This window comes from Perca fluviatilis, chromosome 13 (assembly GCF_010015445.1).
Source record: "Perca fluviatilis chromosome 13, GENO_Pfluv_1.0, whole genome shotgun sequence".
In the NCBI taxonomy this organism is placed as follows: Eukaryota; Metazoa; Chordata; class Actinopteri; order Perciformes; family Percidae; genus Perca; species Perca fluviatilis.
In genome coordinates, this window is record NC_053124.1 from 5,474,637 (window position 1) to 5,488,202 (window position 13,566).

Here is a 13,566-nt window from a genome sequence, read left to right on the forward strand (position 1 = left end):
TGACTTTGTGTCAGCTCCACTTACTTATGGAGTACCAAAGTCCGAAAAATATATAAAAAAAAAAAAAATCTTTAACAAGAAAATAACTTGTGTGAATAAGATGTTAACTTGTGCAAACAGGGTATCTTGTGTGAACAAAAAGATATCTTTTGTGAACTTACTGTTCCAAGATAACTTTGGCGTACAAGATGACCCCTTATTGAGAAGAGCTAATAATCACTTGTGTTAACAGGACAACGTGTGGGAATTAGATAAAACATGCACATAATACATATATATTGAGCTCTTATTTACACAAGATAACGTGTGCGATTAAAACAAAATCTTTCGTGACTTCAGGTACTTCCTGTAATTTCTGCTGTATTTGATGGTCTTCATCAGCAAATGGAGCTGTGGGCTCAGTTGTTGTGGAGTTGCTAGTAAGCTACAGTAGTGAGTGGAATGGCTTTTTTTGTCTACTACTTTTCACCCTAATGCGTGCAGTGTAGGTGAAATCTGTCTCGGACATATCCTTGTAATGTCTGTACATTTTTAAAACGAGTTGATTTGCATTTCCAGATGTAATGCAGAATAATGTGTGGGTGGAAAGGATGGTTTTATCTGACAGGCAGTCAGCACCTTGTTTGATTTATGTTTTGGACATTGTACCCATAATATCCTGATGGTAAGAAAACCGAAAAAGATGCGAGTGTTTGTGTCCATGTGCTGCTTGCGGGGTAAAGCAGCCCGAAGGTTCCACGGTGTAGTGTAGTGTTTTTTGGATGTGATCATTATATCTCTACTGTGGTTTTTGTACATGTTTTTGCTTGTAAACATAATAATGGGGCCAATGACATGTTACTGTGACATAAAAACCTTCTCAACTGGTGTATGATGGGATGTGCGTGGTATACCGTGACTTACTAACTTTACCGTACGACAACACGTACATTTGGTTCCAGGGCCTTAGCTTCCTGTCAGTTCATTCTTCGTTCAAGGAAACAATATAAAATAAATATTTACGCTTATGAAATGAAACGCTTTCAACATCTTTTTGCAAATTGTACTTGGGATCATTAAGAAATTGGGTCAAAGTGCACACACAGATATTTAGTTTTCCAGGTTTACGGTTTGCGTTACAAATGACGGCGCAGCTGATGTTGGTGTTTTTATGTCTGAAGGTTGCCCTTTAGTGTCATGTATCAGGAACACTGGGATTGTATAGCGATAAATGTGTCATTTTAAAGCTATAAGCTACAATCAACAAGTCTTATGTGAGGAAGCCAGAAGCATTATGTTAGAACATGTGAGTGGTCTTGTGTCTTCAGTGCTCTCCTTTAACAGCCAGATGTCATCCAGTGGTTTCTGTAACTGTCAATAAACTCCAGTGAACGCACACACATCACCAGTATGGCACCGTTGCTCTTTAGTACTCTTTAGGTGGACACCCTCATACTGTCGATTATACAGTACATGGGCGGGACAAAACCTGAACATATAACGGTCATGTCTGCAGGCCTTTAGGCTGCGTTAGTTTTAGCAAAGTGTAAATGGACTGTTTTTATATAGCGCTTTTCTAGTCTTAACGACTACTCAAAGTGCTTTAACATAGTACCTAATAAAGTGGCACTTGAGCGAGGATCCATCACAAGGATATAATATATGATAAATATAGCACGGAGGTGTTGTGAGATAGCATTTAGGGAGGACATTTACACAAAATATGATTTCATTCTTGACTGAATAAATAAAATATGACAAATCCACAACATTTTAACATGTAAGAGACCATTTGATTGTGCTGAAAACATAAAGCAAATGATACAATGATTCAAACTAAATTAAGAGACGGCTACACACGCACGCACACAGGAAAGCAATTCATTCTGCACAAAGATCTTTTTTTATCAAGTTGTAGACACTAGATCATGTTGTCATAGTTACAAGATCTCTCTGGCCAAAGTAGTGCAACATTTAACAACAAAAGAAGCAGCACATATCAAAAAATATTTATTTATTTATATATATATATATATATATATATATATATATACACATATGTGGTACAGTATACCCACTACAATACATTAGACTACGCCACTACTGTTAATATAACTACTGCTATTATTATTGTTTCCAGTACCGACGGAGCCCTTTAACTACTAAAACCTTCGTATGTGAGTCTGTCTTAGTTTCTTCCTGCTCTCCTCTGGCATCATCTCCATGTCCCGCCTTTGTCTCAGTTTCCTTCTGTCGGTTTGTCCGTCTCTTTTACATTCTGTACATTTCGGTCTATCTCACTTTCCCAACAGCTTTCCCTGTTTTTTCCTCCTTTCTATCTCAGCTTTACTTTATTCCTGTGTTTCTGACTCTCATATGTGCATAGCTTCCTGTCCCTATTTGTTTACTTTGACTTTTAATTTCTTAATTCCTTTCCCCCAGTTACTGTATTTGTGCTTTTCCCATTAACTTGTCATTTTCTATTGTTTCTTCCTGCCTTCCCTTCTCTCTATCTGTTCCTTCCTCTCTTTTCCTCTTCCCCTCCTTTCCATACCCTCTACCCATCTACCTGTTTGTCATGTTATATGCCTCTGCTCCCTATAGCAAACACACAGACCATACAGATCTAGAACATGTGTATGCCCTATACCAGGCAGGTACCAGCCTGGCCAGTTACGGGACAGTTGGTCTAATTCCTGGAATGGTTACGTTGTTCCAGAGGATACAGTCTTCTTTTGTACTTATAAGTAGTGGTATGAAATTCAGAACCACGTTGGTGTAAATATTGATACCAAGATATGTAATTTAAGCCTGTTGGTATTGCTCATGCAGAATGTTTTCTTTCTCTCTGTGATGATGTAGTCCTCATCTGACAGGTATAGTGCTTTTTGATCTGAACCTGGTCCATTGTGGTCTATAAACACATCAGTGAAATCTCCCTTTGTTGCATTCTGACTAGTCATAATTGTAATCCAAAAGGAAATGCCATTCCAGATATCCATACTGTGATTTTAAATGATCTCAAATACATTTTCACTAGTACAAAATTACAGATATCTACGATTAGAATTATCACTAGAAACAATGCAGTTGCAGATATCCACAAATATTTTCAATTCAATTTTATTTATAGTGACAAATCACAACAAGAGTTATCTCAGGACACTTTACAGATAGAGTAGGTCTAGACCACACTCTATCATTTACAAAAAAAAAAAAAACCCCAAAAAAAAAAAAATTGGTGTGACAAAAGCCCCCCCCCCCCCCTCCCCCCCCCCCCCCCGCTGGCTCCCCCCCCTCCCCCCCCCTGGTTTTTTTTTTTCCTTCTTCTTCCCGTGTTTTGGTTTCTTTCCCCCTTTTTTCTTTGTGTGTTTTTTTTTTTTCTTCTCCCTCCCCCCCCCCCCCCCCCCTTCCTCTTTTTCCCCCCCCCCTAAATGCACTGCAATGCCCTGCTACGCCACAAACTACTACATCTACTATTTCTAGTCATAGTTCCATTATCTTTATTGTGACTATTATTGCCACTGTTCATCACACCCCCAACCGGCACCGTCAGACACCGCCTACCAAGAGCCTGGGTCTGTCCCAGGTTTCTCCCTAAAAGAGAGTTTTTCCTCGCCACTGTCACACTAAATGCTTGCTCTTGGGGGAATTACTGGAATTGTTGGGTCTTTGTAAATTATAGCATGTGGTCTAGACCTACTCTATCTGTAAAGTGTCTTAAGATAACTCTTGTTATGATTTGATACAATTGAATTGAAAACTTCCTTTTTACAGGCAGAAACCTCAGACAGATCCAGGCTCTTGGTGGGCCACCATCTACCGCTGCCGGTTGGGACACAGATATACAGAAATATGATTCATAATAATTATAGCAGTTGGCATGATGCGCCGTGGCACTTATAGTAACAATAAAGATAATAGAACTATGACTAGAAATAATAATAGTGGTAGCAGTGCAGGGCGTCGAGCAGGACCACAGCAGCAGCTGACCTAAACGGCCCACCTCAATCACCAAATCTGCGAGGCGAGAAAGCATGAGGAATAAAGGGGAATAAGCTCCCCGGAGTTGGTTAGTAACATGCATTAAAGGGACATGAATGCACACAGATGGAGGGAGAGAGGAGTGTCAGAGGAAGTCCCCTGGCAGTCTAAAACTAATAGCAGCATAACTAAGAGCTGGTCCAAGGCAGACCTGAGCCAGCTCTAACTATAAATTATATCAAAGAGGAGACTTTTAATGTTATTCCTATATGTGGGAACGGTGTCTACCTCCCGAACCCAGACTAATTTTGTGGATATTTTTTTTTTGGTTTCTGGAATTAAAAAGATGACTAGTAACAACTAGATTGTATCTGAACTTAGAGTTCTTCAATTCAATCCTTGTGGATATCTAGACATGTTCTTTTTTGACTCTGAAGAATTGATTTAAAGATATATGCAATAGTTTTCCTCGAGACCGCAGAGGGTGGGGGGTGGCAGAGGGTTTTTGTTCTTGTTCAATTGTATTTGTCTGTTCTGTATGTTCAAAAATATAAAAATAATAAAAAGTTGGTATCTGCAATAAATATCCAGTCTAATGTAATGTAATACTACCAAAAATAAATAGCACTCCCTAAGAAAAGGAGATGTGGCCACATGACAGATGGAAAACAGACGGAGGTTTACATGTGATTATGAAGCAATGAACACAATGATTAAACTCTACAATGGTTACATACAACAATTTCTAAAAATCACAGGCGCTCTCAGGTTTAATTTTCCATCAAAAAAAATCTGAGAAATGTGGAGTTATGAATTTTCTATTAAGGTGTGATTTTTATTTCTACAGCATTAAATTGCCTAAATGTCATCAGCAGGTCGTCTTATATTGGTCATAATTTCCCTCCACACAATCCTCCAATCTAAAATAATGGTTAGATTTGGTTTAAAAGAAACTCTTAATGTTATTGTGACTGGGTTGAGAGAGGTATTTGGAGATTTAACATTTGCTGGATTCAGAATGTCATTTTCTAGAATATAATGTTTTTACTGATAGATTTAATGTGAAATGTTCGGAAAAACATGAATCTGTGGTTATAAAGGCAATCCCACATGGTAAATATGGTAAAGGACATGCTGCCTTATAATATGTTAGTCCTGCAGTAGTCTTGCATGTCCAGACCTTCCTCCAAAGAGCTGCGGAGGAGGGTCTGGCTGGTCCACACAGCATTCTGGGATGGGAGAAAAACGTGCTCTCGTTTATTGGCATTTCTTTAAACCAATCACAATCGTCTTGGGCAGCGCTAATCGCTGGATGGAGCAATGGTGGCTCTGCTAAATAGCCTTGGGAATGAACTTGTTTTGGTGGAACGTGTACGTCAAAGGTTGTTTTAGTCGTGCAACAGAAAACTCAGATTGGACAGATAGTCTAGCTAGCTGTCTGGATTTACCCTGCAGAGATCTGAGGAGCAGTGAACCATAGTCCTCAGAAATCCACCGGAGGTTAGAACGCCAACACAAAGGAAGAGGAAGGGGACGGACATCCGGCCGAAATGAGAGACTTCTGACGGCATTTTCGGTGGCAAAGGAGCAATCTCGGAAGTGGAATGTCAAGGATATAAACTAGTCCTGCAGTTACCCTCACTTTATATTGGTCAATTAGAGTTGAAGGTGAACAAATGCACAAACTAAATCCTGACAGGTATAGGCTACCCTCGTTACCTGTAATATTTGTCCTTTAAAGAAAATGTTCAAAGATGATCCTGAAGAGATCTAAATACCTCACTCTTCTTAGACACTCACTGTCAGATTATAAATGATATTTGTCCCTGTCACCAAATATTTGATGAACACTGATCAAAATATTTGTGCGTTTTGTGAGTCAGACATTGAAACTTTGGAGCATTTTTTTTTTAAATTTTTTTATTCTAGAACTTTTTGGGCACTTTCAAAATTGAATTTAACTGAAAAAGCTAAAAAAATATATTATTTATAACTTTCAAAAATGAACTGTTTAATTTTAAGAAAAACTGTAAAATCCAAACAAGCCTTGAATGTTTATGAAAATTTGCACATTTTGATTCCTGACTACACCTCTTTTTTGTTAAAGCTGTTTTTTTGTTTTGTTTTTACTTTCTTATGGTGTATAAGGTCTTTAATTTAAGTGTTTAATTATTATTGTGTGTATATGTGTGCTTGTTAATTGTTCTAGTTCCTATATTTGCCATAGACAGTATAAGAATATTTGCTCAGTCGTTTTGTAAAAACTAAAAGATAAAAGAAAAGAAAAAACTGCCGAATCAGAAGCTGCGTCGCAAAAACGTAACGATCTCTGTTGTGTGACGTCACGACGTAATGTTGGTATACTACTTTCCTCGTTTACTGCTCTGCTAGCTAGTTGGCATGTGCAGCCTTGAATGTAAAGCTTAATTCACAGTTTACATTCTCAGTAAATTCACATTGTAATATTGACATCGACGGCAGCAGCATGAGCACGTTATGGATGGGAAACGTGAGTTGTTTACAATTTATACTGCGAAAGCTACATTATTTAACCGTGTTAGCTAACGTTATCTTAACATTAGCCCTAAGTTCTAGCTAGCTACGTTGTTTGAATGCAAAATAACTGAAAACTCCCTTTGGAAAACCAGCACTTTAACATTGTCGGATACATGTAACGTTATGTATCGAGTAGCTGAAAGACTAGTGTTTAATTTAGGTTATTCGGCGCAGCAGAAATGCAACACGTAGTTTCCAGTCATGTGAAGGCGAACAGTGTCCTCTCCGCTGCCGTTGAGATGTTAGGCCCGGATGGGGGAATGTTTCAGTCCAGCCGCCTTTTACCACAGAGAACTACCATGACCTGGAAGACTGAGAACCTCCACAGACAACCGGGACTAGCTAATGCTACCTTAATGGACTAGCTAGCTACTACTGCTATCAGCTACACAAGGATGTATTCGGGTTGAAGGGAATGTTAAGGGAAGCGTGTGGAACTGTTTATTCAATTTGTGTAAAGAACTGTAATTTCAGTGTTTTTCTCTCTCCATTAATGTAGATTTTACCAGATCTACATTAAAACCCACTGTGTTTATATTTGTCAAACCTGGACTAGATTAACATATGGACTGTAAAGACACCCCTAATTTCTTCAGAGTTTTAAGTTTCTATATCTTTTGTTTGTGAAAACAGTTAAATGTTTTTGCACGTTTTCCAATCCGGACCCTCAGTCCAGGCCAGCTGTTAATGAACCTCCATTGTACTTTGATTTGTCTAACCTGGACCAGATTAGCATGGGGACTGTATGAAACCCCTTTTTAAGATTGAAAACTGTTTTTTTTATGTAGACTGGCCCGATATTCTCTGGATGGAGACAAGACAATGAAACTGACCTTTTTCTGTTTTTACACACAGAATAAAGGTTTTACAAAATTGAAAAAATGGGCTTTGGCAGCGTTAGGCTTGTTCCTATGAAGTCTAGAACCTGTTTCACAACTTTAAAGTAATGGTTCGGAGTAATTCACCCTAGGGTCCTTTGCACCATGACCTCGACAGCAACACTTTTCACGAAAGCTTAATTAACATTGGGAGTTAGCTAGAGTAGCGTTATCAGCTGAATAGCTTAGCGAGGCTAATGGACCCACATTTGTCTCTTAAGTTACCCCATTTCTGACCATGCGCCTGAAATGATACCAAACGTCTATGTAGTACAAATAGGTTATGCGCTCAAAACGATGGATTGGAAAGTTTATGCGTACACCAGAAGTTTTATGTAAATAACACTTGCCTGCTGGCTTCTGCTTTCTGCTGTTGTTGCTGCTGTGAGACGAGTGCTAAGGGCCGTCTACAAATTACAACAACCAAAAGAGATGCAACAAAATATTTTTTTAATTTAACTTTTTTTTTTTTTAAGTAAGCGCTTTAGTATAACTAGCAGGAGACAAGTAATAATTGAGTTAAGTTTGGAGGTATTACCTTATTTAATCATTAAATTAATAAATATTTTTGTTGTAACTCTTTGTCGTAGTAATTTGTAGACGGCCCTAAGCACTCGTCTAACTGCAGGTAGCAGCAGTAGCAACAGAGAGCAGAAGAGAGCAGGCAAGTGTTCATAAACCTCTGGTGTACTTACAAACTTTCCAATCCATCGTTTTATGAGAGCATAACCTATTTGTACTACTTGTAGACATTTGGTATCATTTCGGGCATTATTAGTGGGGTAACTTACGAGATACAAACGTGGGTCCATTAGCCCCTGCGCTAAGCTATTCAGCTGATAACGCTACTCTAGCTAACTCTCCCAATTTTCGACCCAGGTGAAAAAAGCTTCCGGGAGGGTGTTTGGCACGAGGTCATGGTGCAAAGGACCCTAGGGTGAATTACTCCGAACCATCACTTTAAGTGATGTAATGATGGAGAATCAGCTGAAATTGCAAATCAGAACTTGTGAAGGGGAAGCCACTCCAGCCCTAAACACCGCCGTAACTGAATGATTCCTGAGCAGTTTTTTTTCCCTCTCTGTTTTTCTGCTGCTCTGTAGCTGGAGGCCTACATGGATGAGAAGTTTATCACCAGATCCTTTTCCACCATGGGGGAGACGGTGGTCAACGTGCGGATCATACGCAACAAGATGACAGGGTGAGTACTAAATCCACAGGCCGTTGTCCGTTTTTGGAGTTGTGCTACTCTGAGTTAAACAGTGTGTCGTCCCCCAGGGGGGCTCTGGGCTACTGCTTCGTGGAGATGAGCGACGAGGCCACAGCGGAGAGGTGTCTCCGCAAAATCAACGGGAAAGCCTTACCGGGAGCCAATCCGGTAAGAGGATTGCTCGTACAGTAGCCATGTTTGTTTTTCTTGTCTCCGTTAAATGAAACTCCTGAGAAATGGCATGCTGGACATTAATGTTTCTTTCTCCCAGCCAACCAGATTCAAGTTAAACCGAGCCACCTTTGGGAAACAAGACAGTGGGTGAGTCCAAATGGAGAAGCCAGATATCCAACATGACTTTGACAAATAGATGAATGATTCCTCCTTTCATTGAGCCATCGTGTGTCTTTGTGGCTTTGTTTTCTTCCTCTTGTTGTAGTCAGATGTATTCTCTGTTTGTGGGCGATCTAACTCCAGAGGTGGATGATGGGATGCTTTACGAGTTCTTTTACAACCGCTACCCTTCCTGTCGGGGGGGAAAAGTGGTGCTGGACAGCATGGGCAACTCAAAGTGAGTATTTACACGTCTCCATGCAACATGGAGGAGATATGTAACACATGAACGTATGTATTTTATGGACTGCTTTTGTGTAGACATGTATTCCCGCCTTCCTTAAAACGTCATTAGGTCTTAACTTCCATACTTCTCTTCACTTTGAGCCATCTGTTGTGCTCGCTGAGCCTTTCAACAGTATTTATCGGACTGAAGAGTCTGTGAGGTGAGATTCCTTCTACAAAGTAGGTTCAGCTAATAATAAGAAAACACTCGGCGTGATCTGATGCAGAAGAACCGGAGATATTGTCTTTTTTTATTTTTATTCCTTGTTAAAATCCACAGCTCTGTGGAGTAAGATCTGGCCACACCACAGATGCATTCTGGAATAGGAGAAAAATCACTCAGGGTTATTTGCATTTCTTTTAATTTTTTTTGGGATCAACTTTTTTTATTGGCACCTTCAGACGTACAAAACAAATTCCACACCGTGTCACAGGTAATAGCTGATGGTGCACAGAACAGATCAACACAAATTGAACAAGAACAAAAACCCTCTCCCACCCTCTGCGGTCTCGAGGAAAACAAACAAATAAACAGAAACCACACCTTGCCTAATCACTCTCCTCTAATTCTTGTGGGACTGAGGTCATTAAGTCTGATATTTGTGCTGCTGTGCTTTCCCATGGGCTGATAGTTGATGATTTGGCTTTGTTAATCTTTGCCGTAGAGAGCTCAAGCATAACTATGTCTAGAAAATACGCCAACCACTGTTTGATACAAAGCGAGTGAGAGGGCAGCCAGCGTTGAGCTATCATTTTCTTGGTTGCAGTTGAGCCGGCTAGCCAACTTTTCCTCTGTCTCCCAAGCAGGTTTAATTTAGAGTTGTCATTAAGTAACAAAACAATCGGGTCAGTAGGAACTCAACATCCTATCACATCAGATATTATTGATGATGTTTTATTCCAGAACTCCAGAAATGCACCTGTTCACACTCCCAGGCCATATGCAGGAAAGTTCCAGTTTTTTCAGGTTGTTTGCATTTCTTTAAACCAATCCCAGTGTTCTTGGGCGGCGCTAAGCTCCGGAAGCAGCAACGGTGGCTCTGCTAAATAGTCTCAGGAAGGAACTTGTTTTGGTGGAACATTTACACCCTGCAAAAGAAAACCCCACATACAATATTAAATGAAGTTATCTGATGACACAATACAGTAACGTGAGCTATTTAAATTAGCTGATACATGGTTAAACCTCATTGGTAAGAACCAGTATATCTCCATGTGTACTTGGTCCACAGCAATCCCACCAATCGGTCCCAAAACGTCCCAGTTAGAGAGGAAATGCCCTAAACATGTTCTTTGTAAATCTTTACAATCATTCCCTGAAAGAACCAAGCAGGCCTGCCTTGTTGCACCGTCCACATTTTCTTCAAAACTTGACATTTTCAGCGTGTAGCTTGACAACACCGAGAGGAAGGAGAGGGACAAAGCCTGACTTCAGGTTTTCTGCGTATCGGCCGATACCGAGTACTGATCTGATACCAGTGTGTTAAAAAAAAATACATATATTTGACTTTGTCTTAACAGCTGTATACTACTATCCCTGTATGGCTGTGTTATGCTTTCTATCTTTGTGAAACATGAACAAACACAAACGATGAACTCCACAGAACTTTCTTTTATTATCCAGTTGGAAAAAAAGTAAAAGTAAATTTTTCAGGGCTAACTTACATTGTATGGGATCGGTGCATATACTCCAGTACTTTCTGATACCGATACCAGCATTTTAGGCTTTTCCAATACTGGTATCAGTATCGGAACATCTCTAGTTCAGACTAGCTTTACTCATCAAACACCGTATAAAGATCCGGTCAGCTGTTTTTTCAGGGCTCTCTCTTTAAACACTGTCTGGCTGTAGGGGCTGTGGCTTTGTTCAGTTCCCAGATGAGCGGCTGCAGAAGCGGGCTTTAGAGGAGTGTCAGGGCGCGGTGGGACTGGGTGGCAAACCTCTGAGACTGAGCCTGGCTGCTAACAAGTGAGTTCTCCTCAGTCTTCTCTCCTTTCCAGCAACTGGATTTCTTAGTGCCAGGAGCACAAGCCAAGTGATTGGAGTTTAACGGTGTTTCTCTTCCCTCCTCTTGAGTCTAAGGAACAGGCAGCAGCAGCAGCAGCCGTCGGAGCACAAATCCTGGCAGTCCAACTCAGGGTACAGACCCAGCTATGATCAGTACAGCCAGTACCAGCAGCAGGCCTACCCGGGCTACTACCCCTCCTGGGGCTACGACCAGACCGGAGGAGGCTACGGCTACAACTACCAGCCGCAGTATGATTACACCCAGTATCCCCCAGCACAGGTCAGCTGTCTTTGCTACACACACAGCCACTGGCCACACCTGGCACTCTTCATCACAGCAGGCATTCTAACGTGTTTCTGTTCTTTTTAGGAAAGTGAAGCTGTTCAGGAGGATGATGGACTTGAAGGTTGGTATTGGGATTAGGGATGGTAAATGACTGTTCTTTTCATTATTGACATATTTATCAGTTAGGATAGTTTAGTATGTTTAGTCCCAAGGTGATGTCATGAAAGGATAAAATAAGCATATTTGAAGCGGCATATTTGGGTTTAGTTCTTCTTTGCTACAATTTTGTATTAGGCAATAAGAGCAATTATATTTGAATAACTGATATCATTTGAAGCCAACACAGCAATCCACTCTGAATGAAGGGTTTCTACTCTTAGGATAAATGCATAAAGGAATAGTTCAATGTTTGGGGCAATACACTTCAGAGTGAGACTTCAGATGGACCTCAAGCTCATGTCTGTCTTAAATACGGAGCTGAAGTCAGGCCGTGGTTATCCTAGCTTAGCAGAAAGACTGGAAGCAGGGGGAAACGGCTATCCTGACCTACCAACAGCTCTAAAGCTCACTCATTAACAGGATGTATCTCATTTAGTTTAATGTAAAAATTATGACGTGTGACATTTTAAAATGTGTCACGCAAAATAAATAGTTTAATGCTGACATTTTTAATAGTATTTATTTTTGACAAATTATCACATTGGGTCCATTTACCAGCTTTTCCCATTTTTATTTAATAATTGTTGCTTTATTTATTTTTATTTCATCCTAATTAGTTAGTTATTTTTCTGAATGCCATGTATGTATTTGGTGTGCTGGTGGAAGTTAATGTGGTGCGGTGTGTGCGTGTGTGTTGCAGACCCCAGCCCCGAGCTGGATGTGGTGGAGGCCAACAGGAAGTTCATGGAGCTCAGTGAGGAACTGTACGACGCTCTGATCGAGTGTCACTGGCAGCCAGCAGACTTCTCCACACAACAGGACTGTATGACATCCAGCCTGCCGGAGCCCATTTACTGCTGAAACTCTGGACTTTTCTGTACCTCGCTGGGACGTTTTCTTTACCTTTTGACAGTATGGACATAAAGGAAATAAGTCATGGTAATGGATCTGCAACAAAAACGTATTTTTGATTTATGTAAGATCCACAAAACACACTGAATCCAAAGGATAACATGTTTGTGTGGAGTGTTATTTTCAACATTGTCCCAAAATGTTAGGATTGACACAAAACGTGTAAAGTAAAATTAAACAATCAAATTGTAAAAACTGCAATGACATCAATATAAACCAAACCAAAAAAAGAGACATTAATTGTCACTTTGATAACACTACACCGGTTTGTGTCAGCGTTTCTCGGCTATAGATGCAACACACTAAGTCAACAGCTCCACGTATACGTTGGACCAGAGGCCCGTACTAGGAAACAAGATTTGGTCGGGAGCATGTCATGTTGGAGATTAGAGATCAACGGTGTTAAAGCTCCGTCTACTGACCAATCAATACTCGATTGATAATGGCGTCACCGTTCTTAGAAGATGAGAGAGAGAGAGAGAGAGAGAGAGAGAGAGAGAGAGAGAGAGAGAGAGAGAGAGAGAGAGAGAGAGAGAGAGAAAAGAGAGAGAGAGAGAGAGAGAGAGAGAGAGAGAGAGAGAAGAGAGAGAGAGAGAGAGAGAGAGAGAGAGAGAGAGAGAGAGAGAGAGAGAGAGAGAGAGAGAGAGAGAGAGAGAGAGAGAGAGAGAGATCATGAAAGCTCCAACATTTAGAGAGCAATAACCCTGTTAACATTCCCTGATGGATATTTTTATGAAAGATAGATTTTCAGAGGAGGGAATTACGTAAAGGCTATTTGTCGGCTTCTTGAGCCGTGTGTTGCCAATGCATGCAATGGTTTGAATTATGTTTTTATATTTTTTATTTCCCACTGCCAGGGTTGCAACTGAAATAAAGGCTAAAGTAACAGTTTATGGAAAGGACCAGTGTAATTATGGTCAGATCTTGTGCCTGACTCATATTGATAAGCGTTGTGATTAACGCATAACAGCGTCGT

General features: G+C 40.4%; 1 protein-coding gene across 4 annotated transcripts; it reads left to right on the plus strand.

The window, feature by feature from the left end:
- The first annotated feature begins 6,307 nt into the window (after positions 1–6,307).
- LOC120571943 (tRNA selenocysteine 1-associated protein 1-like) lies at positions 6,308–12,850 on the plus strand. 4 transcript variants are annotated; one of them, XM_039821101.1, is made up of 9 exons: positions 6,308–6,472; positions 8,501–8,598; positions 8,661–8,775; positions 8,879–8,928; positions 9,047–9,178; positions 11,078–11,194; positions 11,309–11,513; positions 11,604–11,640; positions 12,379–12,850. In XM_039821101.1, exons 1-9 carry the CDS (start codon positions 6,449–6,451, stop codon positions 12,537–12,539), a joined length of 939 nt encoding a protein of 312 aa, XP_039677035.1. In that variant the 5' UTR covers positions 6,308–6,448; the 3' UTR covers positions 12,540–12,850. The 4 variants fall into 4 exon arrangements, with proteins under 4 accessions (XP_039677035.1, XP_039677038.1, XP_039677034.1 ...); XM_039821104.1 differs by having other exon boundaries at positions 8,676–8,775; XM_039821100.1 differs by having other exon boundaries at positions 6,309–6,472; positions 11,303–11,513.
- The last annotated feature ends 716 nt before the right edge of the window (positions 12,851–13,566 follow it).

Excerpts from the sequence above, each read along its gene's own strand:
- LOC120571943 (XM_039821100.1), top strand. The coding sequence starts at position 6,449 with ATGAGCACGTTATGGATGGGAAAC. Across the intron at positions 11,514-11,603 it reads CCCAGTATCCCCCAGCACAG|GAAAGTGAAGCTGTTCAGGA; the intron begins GTCAGCTGTCTT and ends TGTTCTTTTTAG. Across the intron at positions 11,641-12,378 it reads GGAGGATGATGGACTTGAAG|ACCCCAGCCCCGAGCTGGAT; the intron begins GTTGGTATTGGG and ends TGTGTGTTGCAG.